At 35.1% G+C, this 10,409-nt stretch overlaps 1 protein-coding gene across 1 annotated transcript in view; it reads right to left on the bottom strand.

Moving 5' to 3' along the window:
* LOC127870403 (uncharacterized) overlaps positions 1-4,404 on the bottom strand; it is a 23,821-nt gene extending 19,417 nt beyond the window's left edge. The window contains exon 1 of the mRNA XM_052413010.1: positions 4,214-4,404. Coding sequence (XP_052268970.1) covers positions 4,214-4,222 — 9 coding nt within the window. The 5' untranslated portion in view covers positions 4,223-4,404. The remainder of the gene's footprint in view (positions 1-4,213) is intronic.
* Positions 4,405-10,409: the final 6,005 nt, after the last annotated feature.

The raw sequence follows: 10,409 nt of genomic DNA, 5'->3' as shown, positions 1-10,409 counted from the left end.
GCACTCAAGACTATGACACAAACCTCAATAAGAAAATTGATATGATATAACAACGTAGAATAATTTGAACGTGTTAAAAACATCTAAATTGACTTGTAAAGTTTCTTTAATTTTTGTTTAGTATGTACTTTTAAGTGCGTGTTTCCCAAGGACGCAAACATATTAGGATTTTTTATAAATTCCTCGGGACAACAAAAGGATTAAAATGTTTAGCAGATTGATACAGAAATCTCCGTGTATATATAACAGTTAGAATTAGTTTACATTACATTTAAAATAAATGACACGTGTCAGATGTTTTATTAGTATTGTTTATAAGAGCGCAAAACGTATATCAATTGCCGCTTATAAATAAATAACGCTTTGATGAAACAAATACATGTACCAGAATAATGCTTTGTTTTACAGACTTAAAGCTATATCAAATGATTTCTTGGATTTATGATTTAATTATATAAATATTAACGCGCGCGAATACATGGATATTAAATATCCAAATAAGTTTTTAGTTCGGATTAATAATTCTCAGTTATTGATAAAGTCCAAACCTGATTATTAGTCCGATACAATATGAATATAACTATTGCTAGCGAGAAATGACCTATTGTAATAAATGACTGCGCAATATATATTATCAATCTTTTAACTAGCCACAGAACAAATCCAGAGCTTATGCTTTTTTGTTCACAGTTTTAGCTCACAGTTTTTAACATCAACTCAAGTCTAACGATTTACAATGTAGATGGAAAAGATTGACGTATTCATGTTAAAACAGAAAAATAACTATTTAGTCGTTATAATTACAGACACGCCGTTGGTAAGGAACATTTCCTTTGTAACAAAAGAAACATGTAATTATGATAAATGCTCAGTTTTAATTGTCGTGCTCACCAGTGAAACAGATTTGCCGATAATGACCTTTCATTGTTTCTAATAGCTTTTTGTTTACATTTCTCCACTTTCTTTTGTACCGAAAAACAGAAATCGACGATTTTTAACAAGGCATTTTGAAACAAGTCATAATGCATGGATTGAATGCCCGCCAAAATAAACTTTAGGACGCGTCAAAGAAAGTAACATAGCGCAATTAGTTTACACCGTTTTACTTAAATAAGTTTAAAACAGTTCATATGAGTCGTGTTCTGAGAAAACTGGGCTTAATGCATGTGCGTAAAGTGTCGTCCCAGATTAGCCTGTGCAGGCCGCACAGGCTAATCAGGGACGTCACGTTTCGCTTTTATGACATTTTTCGTTTAAATGAAGTCTCTTCTTAGCAAAAATCCAATTTAGGCGGAAAGTGTCGTCCCAGATTAGCCTGTGCGGACTGCACAGGCTATTTTGGGACGGCACTTTACGCACAAGCATTATGCCCAGTTTTCTCAGAACGAGGCTCATATGATCTTGATTGCATCTAAAGTCTAAGGCTAATTGAAGCCATCGTGTCCGTTTCCTGGGTAGAACCAGTACTTGATGTTTTTGAGGGAGATCTAGAGAACTCTCCCACAATTGGGATCGAGCCCGTGACGTCCGGGTCGTTAGGCGGACATTAACCCATTTATGCCTAGTGGACTCTCCCATCCTTCTAAATTGGATCAATTTATTTCCAAAATGAGGGATGTCTAGTACATGTATATTTATTTCTATATTTAGAATATTTCTTACAGAAATTCCTTTAAGCAAACAGCGCAGACCCTGATAAGACGCCGCATCATGCAGCGTCTCATCTGGGTCTACGCTGTTTGCCAATGCCTTTTTTTCTAGACGCTAGGCATAAATGGGTTAAGTCAACTTCGCCACGGCGACCCTAAATAGCAACGATGTGTTTAGTTTAGTTTAAACTTATATATTTTAGCTCGATTGCACAGGAAGCCTTAGGCTTATTTCAAAGCCTTCGAATCTGTTTCCTGGGACTAGAACCACTACTTGGTGTCTATGGGAGAAATCCAAAGAACGCTCGCACAGTGGGGATCAAACCGATGACCTCACGATCGCTAGGCGGACATCAAATTCACTACACCACTAAGACTTCTCACCAAACGATTTGTTATGATGATAAAACTAGATTTAAATGAGCAACTAAGCAATGCAAATGTTAATTAACCCATGTATGCCTAGCGTCTAGGAAAAAGGCCTTGGCAAACAGCGTAGACCCAGATGAGTCGCCGCATGATGCGGCGTCTCATCAGGGTCTGCGCTGTTTGCTTACAGGAATTTCTGTAAGAAATATTCTAAATATAGAAATAAATATACTAGACATCTCTAATTTTGGAAATAAATTGATCCAATTTAGAAGGATGGACTTGTCCACTAGGCATAAATGGGTTAATATGACACGATACTATACATACACGATATTACACGATACTCTGTACTAAGACACCCTATTACACCAGAACAGCACCGTACTACGCATCACGAAAAAAAAAACCCTCTAAATTTGTATATAGCATGTATATGTTTTGTTTATAGTTTTATATCATTCACCATTTAATCGCAAACTATAAACCCTTTATTTTCATCAAAGTTTAAGCATATTTTTATTTTGAATCGTATCGTTACATTTATCAAAAACTAATCAAAATAGTACTCACTTTTATTATATAGAGAAATATCCAAGCTGAAATCGTTATCTATAATGCTTCAAGTTTCAAGTTGATTGAATAATCCGATTTTATTAGTTTCAACCATATAAATGATATAAAAGAAACAATAATCAATTGCAGGATTCCAATTTCCAAAGTTACCCATAAGGCATGTTCCGTGTCCCGGGTGCTTTAACATCGAGCCGTCACAATTAATCCCACAACGTGCGGGCATCTCCGTAGAAATGATGACATTTTAATTAACGAAAAGATCGATACGATGAAATCAATCCGAATTAATTGGTAGGTCACCCCAGGCGAATCAAAACCGATACAGATTAATATCTTAATATTTAAGTGGAATATTTTTTAACTATGCTTATTTTCGACTCAGGGGTGCTTAAGCTTTAGAGAGTTTCTGGGTATATTTTTCCGGGATTTTGAAGCAAGAACATGGTGATAATCCATTAAAGATCTAACAAAAGGCGTCTCACAACTGGAGAATATTTAAAGATATTTCAGCATTTGAAATAGTTTTGATAACAGTGCTTTTAATGATAATGTATTACTTCATGTGCATTCGCATATTCGAGTTTAATATCGCGTGAAATAGCAAGGTATATTGGTTTGGCTATCGGTATATATTTGCTGAAATTCAGAATAACCAAAATCATACTAAAACTCTAATAAGGGTAAAAACACTCCCGATGTTGTTACTAATTTTAATCACAACCGAACCGAAAAGAATAAGAACGTACTTATTAAAACGTCGAAGCACTTTGAAAGCAATTGTATTAAATTCAAACTGGACACTTGGTCTACTGGACTTTATATCACATATCTTGGCAATTTCCTTCAGGTGAAATACTTGCTCAATAATAAATTGCCTTCACTGTATTGACCTCGCATTAATTCACTACTGACCGAATCAAGAAGGTTTTTGTGGTAAAGCATTCCACAATCTTGATAAATACAATAGAAGATGTTTTTATCTCAATCCCAAAAATATAATTTTACGGTTGAACATGACGAATGTACGGATATATTTAAATATAAATTATGGGAAAATTAACGTTTTCGAGGTCGCAAACGCCCGCAGCCACCCGATTTTTCTTTCATTTTGTTTCTTAATACGCAATACAAACACAATCATACTAGTATACTATTGTGTGCTGTGCAGTGACTTACGTGAATTATAAACGTTCCTGCTATGGATGTTTGAAGATATTCCATGGCGGACAACAATGATTCATATATTTTAAATTGTATAAAAGGCGTTTCAATATGTGTTTTCTATGGGATTTCAAAAACATTCCATCGGAAATGTCACGAGATCAACAAAACTATTTTAAGGTCAATAGAGTTTTGTTTGAAAGGTTGCCAGAGGCCTAACATAACGTCCGGTTTGGCTTTTAGATAACCCTCAACTCTTCTGTGTATCTACAACATAATGCAAACTTTGCAAGGAATATTTCTGTCACTATAACATGCCATCAGAATCCGCCACGTTGACAGAGAAGTTTGCCTCCTATTTTATCTTATCGTGAACTTTCGGGCAAGTACAGATAAACATTCACATTTACTTTAGCAGTATCTTGTAAGTGACTTTAACTGATGTAAATTTAAATTACCTTTGTCATTTGGTTAAATCCAAGTCAATATTTGCATTTTTTGGTGACAGTGGCTACACGAGAAATACAATTATTTTTAAACTACCGACCCGATGTCAATCAACGTAAAGGACTAAGATAAAAGTAAAACCATAAGCATTGAAGAAAAATATCATTCCTCGCATGACATAAACAATAAAAACCAAATAAACGCGGTCATATTGCTTGATTTGAAACACGCTTCTGATCGTGTATGATACGGATCACAGCAAGGTGTCCCCTTTATCTGTTTCACGTTTCAACGTTTTGTCTACGATTTCCGCTTATCGGTACAATCGCGACACTCGTCAAATTTAAACGGAATGTAAATCATTTCAACACGGATTAACAGGTTATTACGGCTCATTAGCCTTTGGCTGCATGTCAGCGGTTCTTGTCGGCTATAATGTACACAGTATTGTACAAAACAACAATAGCATCTAATCGGTTTAATTATTAAAGAAGCAAAATAAACTAAGACATTAACCGCTTCAGGATTCGTGTGCATCTTACGAAGTAGATGTTAATAAAAAAGAGCTCTACCATACACAGTTTCATACGGTCATTAATTTTCACAAATTGTGTTAAATACGATCAATTTCATATTTTATCGGTTTTATTCTTGCAACATTTTTGGATCATTGAAGAGAAATCGGATGGGAAAAAAACAAGTGATTCTGTTAAGAAGAAAATATTAAAATATCACCAAAAATAGCAAATAGCATTGACTACAGCTTGAATGGTTTAAAAAATCAGAGTCATGCCTATTTACGTTCTACTAAGGTGAATACAACATTGTGAGATATAATAAATACTCAATCTTTTTGCGTTTGCTTTCCACATAACAAAAAACATGTACACACACATTTTACGCTGAACATTCATAATAAGTATTTTTGTGCACGGAATCATTTTAACAAATTAGTTACGCCGGCAGTGGTCTGTCTATACCAGTATTACGTATTAATTTGGTTACTGTGAAAAACAAAATGTCGTATTGCTTACAATCTTTGAAATCTTACACTTCGTTAATGGAGAAATAGAAGTTCAGGTCATCGTTTTCTATATCTACGAGCTGAGATCGTTTGTTTATTACAAGTGTATCACAAAACAAGACTAGATAATTTTAACCTAACTGACCCCTTATCTTACAATAAAATTCATCAATGAAAACAGTTTAACGGATCATGTAATTGTTTCTATGTGTTATGATATGCTTATTTTTTCGCTTGAGTTAATCAAATGCGATTTAAAAACAAAAGATAAAAGTTTATCGCACCACACCGCAAGTGTCATTTTGTAACACGATATATAGTTTGATAATAAGATAACGGAGCACAGCTCATGGTTGTTAACATTAAAGCAAAAAGCCAATTATGACAATATGCCACTTCATGCATTTTTTAAAACGAACTACCACAAAAGACGAATTATCGACACATTGCGCCTATTTAATTCTCAACATTAAATGACATGATTGACTGGATTTAAGTTTCAATGATTTCTAACTGAGTACACAAAACTGCAAGGTCATTTGCGATGTGGGAGAAACAAATAAACAAGGGGTAAGGTTTTCCGATACATGTAAACTATATATCCGAATATTTTACGTTTGCTGGCAAATGGGCTTATACCTGAACTTTATTTGTACATTTAAGACATACTATTATAACCCTGATAATATACCCTTGTGATAGCTGACCATATATGAATCGTCAGATCCGTTAAATATCAACATGATATACATGACTCATAACAAACTTACATTGAACTCGGTACTGTCTGACCTATCTTCGTCGTGGAGCTCATCCAATCTGACACATAGCATTTCAATGGCAGGGCTTTCTCTGTAACGTTTCCAAAACGGGTCAGAGTTGTGATTTTGCAAACCAAGAGTTGCTTTGTTTGAATATTTCAGTTCGACGACACATGGGTCTGGAAACTTCTTTTTCACGTAAGTTCCCTTTCTTTTTTCTTCGCAGTTAAGCTCCTCATAAAATAATTCTTGTTGCGTACATGGCATTGTGAGTCCTCTCTCAGAACGAGTATCCGTATGAATTGTATTTAACCCGTTGATGCATTTAGACCGTACAAGTCGCGATTCGGGCTCGTATTCGTGTGTTCGTAGACTCCCTCCGTCACACAGTTCGACTGTGACGGAACACGTCGTATCAAGCTGGTTGGATGCCGAATCATTTTCATTGAATCCAAATAAACCGCCAGACGTATAGCAAATAAGCGTTTCGGAGGAATCTACAGTTCGCTTCGACAAATCACTAGTATCCGTTATTGAACTTAGTGAATCTTCTTCGCCAAAGAAATATTTCATGTTAGTCTCTGTTTGTGTAAACATTTTTAAATCCAAGGGAGAATCCAAAACTTCATGCTTTACGCAAGACATTGGTATACATTTCGCATGAGATTCTATATTCGCATCATCGTTTTGAATTGCAAAATTTCTTTTGATTTCTAACGAGTTTCCCGAAATAAGGTCAAGTTCCAATTCATCAGTCCTTTCTTTGTCTCTAATTGTCAATGTTTCATCTATGGCTCTCACGCCAGAATCATGCTTATCAGAGACTTTATCACTCGTTGAAAGTTCTGAACATTCTGTATTGTAATCACTTATTTGTTTATTTTCAACTACGGTATTTTCTGTATTGTTCCGTTGATGGCCTATGTCATCAAAAAGGTGATCTGTATTCGAGTCAGTGTACTCAACTGGATTATCTTCTTTTTGATATTCATTGAAATCTATGCATTTATGTTTAACACAATTATTCGATTCTTGATGTATGTTTTCTAGCACTTCGTCCGGAGCGTAATCACACTTTGCTTCAGACTCATCTAACTTGGCGTCAACGAGCATGTTGGTGTGCTGTACAGTATCGAAACAGTTATCTTTAACCCCATGGAACGCTTTAGAATGACGATGTTTCGCATTAACATGCGTTTGGTGAGACTGGTCTATATTGGCCTTGGAATTTTCGTTTTTAGCAGAGTAGACCTCTGATATTACATCAACATTATTTGCGTCATTGTGTTGACCTTTAATTGTACGATCTTCAAATGTCACTGCATAAAGTTTTAAAGCATGGTCCCGATCATTACTTTGAACAGGCGATTCGGATGAATATTCATCACTTAAACTAGCATGATCTGTTTGATTTGCAAACTGGTTAGTTGTAGTATTTTCGTTAAACTCAGCACAAACAACAAGCGGTTGGACATTTTCCTCTGAGGTACAACTTAAATGCGTTGGGTGATTTGTATCTTTGGCTCCCGTTCTTCGTTCTTTAGGGACGACGGAGCTGTCGATGATTCTTCGTCGAGATTTTTTGGTTTCCATTGTATGTTCAAGACCCACTTTGTCACAAAACGTTCGTTGAAATGTCGCCCTGTTTTATCGCCGCGTTCACAACAATCAACATTAGTTTTTATTCCGAAATACAACTCGCGTTAGACCAAATACCTTCCCTTTTATGGCATACACTTTTCTCTATGGCCGATAAGTGCAAACATTTTATTCACTTTAACACAGTACTTTAAATATAATTTTTTTTTCTTTATTCGCTTACTTAAATATATAACTTAATTAGTTAGAAACATAAAATTCATATACTATAAATAAGTATACTTCCAACTGATATATGTTTAAAAATTACGTTCCATCGAATATGTTTTCTGTTTACCGGTATATAAACACGTCCTTCGCATGGACTGCAAAATACTGCACGTCTTTTCAAAATTGCTACTTATTTTAATACATTTGTTATTCATGCGTTTATGTTGTTCACACCTCACTAGGTTTCAGAGAGGGTATAACGCCCTTTTTACAACACTTACTACAAACGAAAATCACACAACCGAATAAATTCATTGTCATCTCTTACACCGAACTGCATAATAATTTATTGCTGCTCCTTCGAAGCGTACATCGTATTTGCATAATAGTTCCTTTCAATCGATACAAAACACAGTAACACAGAAAGGATCATCCGTCAGTTTAATATTAATTTCATCGTTTAAAATGTAAAACATTAAATATTTGATGTTTTTTTATTATAAAGGTTTCATCCAAAAAAATGTCAACAGCTGTCTTTTGTGTGTGTGTTTTTGCAGAGCCGATGATATTTACAATTGTATCTTAAATGACATAAAACGACACAATTGATAACCATCGCTCCTGATCTTTAGACTGAGATAGTTTGTAAACAATATTTGAAGAATTCTTTGATACGATGTATGAATAAGGTTATTTTCAACATGGCTTGTATAAATCCCGATGACGTGCTAGGTACATTCCCTCCTAAACCAGGCCTTTAAAGGTTGAGGTCCAATGGTCAACCAAAATTAACGAAAGCATCGAAACATGCTTTTTATTTTACACCCTTCATTTTATTTTTTTCTTGTTTATTTCTAAAGATTAAATAAGCGTACACGATTCTAATGCTTTGGAATTAAACCACGAGGAATAAACAAGAGCTTTCTAAAAGCAACGCATCAGAAGGACTATTTAAATGTTTATACAATTTTATAAGTGTCGTCCGGTTTTGTACTTCTTTCAAAGTTGTCAACGAATGGTTTTACAACGGTTATTTGTTAGTTGTTTAAGCAGTTCATCGAGTATCTTTTTAAATTATTGGACGGGTGCTATGATGTTAAATCATTTAAAATATAAAGCACGAATAGCGCCTTTTAACACTACTTAACGTTTAGAGAGCACTATGCATCGTATTATTCTTATCGTGCTTATCATCGGCATCCTTTTGAGTAACGAATAGGATACGTTTTAAAATATAACATAATTTTCGCTTATTATCGGGTGTAACATTTTGTGTAACAGAGCGAGAACTTTAATTGCATAATAATGCATTGTTCTATTGAGTGAGTAACTGTTATATGCGGTTTACCTTTTTACCGTTTGACACATGATTTATCGATGTGTTACTTCGTAAAGCAAAGAAGCAATGTTCACAATATCGCGACATATAAATCGTGGTGTCAATACTGGGTGTAAATAAAAATGAAATCGTTACTGAGTGCCGTCTGTAACGACTATTTTCTTGTATCGTAACCAGTTGGAACATGAACGTAGTTTGGGCGGTAATGTTCTCGTGGCCGTTGTTATCAAAACAAGTCGAGTTTGTATGATTTGTTGCTAGCTTAAAACGAACGACGCATATCAAGAATATTACGGTATTTTGTTACATGATTTCATGCAAACATGAATGAGCTATTTTTTTTACAGAAGATAAGAATTTTCCAAAGAGGTTCTTTGAATAATGAGAGTGCAATACCATTTTTTTAAAACTAACATAGCAGCCTTTAAGTCTCTGTGCTCTGTGAGAAAATGTAATGCGAACATATTTGTGGCTTTAATAATTAGGATTAATAGATTAAACGCTTTAATGAAGGGGACGTGTTAATAAGATTAAGTCTAATGTATTTATGTACTTAATCACTGGGCCTTGTAAATATTAAGTTTATTTTAATATATGTTATACAAGTGATTGGCGTGAGGAGGGTGTTTATGTATTATATACATGCCGAAAAATAAAGTAGTAAAAGGTAGTTATCATTTAATCTGTCCGTTACTGTTGATGTAGAGAAACGTTCAATCCATATGTGTCGCGTTCTGAGAAAACTGGGCATAATGCAAGTGCGAAGTGTCGCTCCCAGATTAGCCTGTGAAATCCGCACAGGCTAATCAGGGGCGACACTGTCCGCTTTAATGGTATTTTTCGTTTAAAGGCAGTCCCTTTTTACCGAAAATCTAGTTAAAGCGGAAAGTGTCGTCCCTGATTAGCCTGTGCGGATTGCACATGCCAATCTGGGACGATACTTTACGCACATGCATTATGCCCAGTTTTCTCAGAATACGACACATATATTGTAGCTATCATCGTCAAATGTCGTTTCATGGACAGATGGCTACCATGCCGAGTAATGTTCACGATTTATGACTTCGCATCACAGATTTATGCACTTCGTCAGTTGTCCTTGTACATTGTTTATCAACGCTACTTATGTGGTAGGTGTTTATTTCTATCCAATACGCCATAGTAGGCACATGAGGACAACATAAACTCACAATAAAATTAACAACAACGTAGGCAAAGCAAAATGAAAAAAAATACACACGCACGCCCACACGCATACACCCACGCTTACACAC

Source organism: Dreissena polymorpha, chromosome 2, assembly GCF_020536995.1.
Source record: "Dreissena polymorpha isolate Duluth1 chromosome 2, UMN_Dpol_1.0, whole genome shotgun sequence".
NCBI lineage: Eukaryota > Metazoa > Mollusca > Bivalvia > Myida > Dreissenidae > Dreissena > Dreissena polymorpha.
Note: the sequence above shows the minus strand (reverse complement) of the source record. Positions and strands in the feature narration are given on the sequence as shown.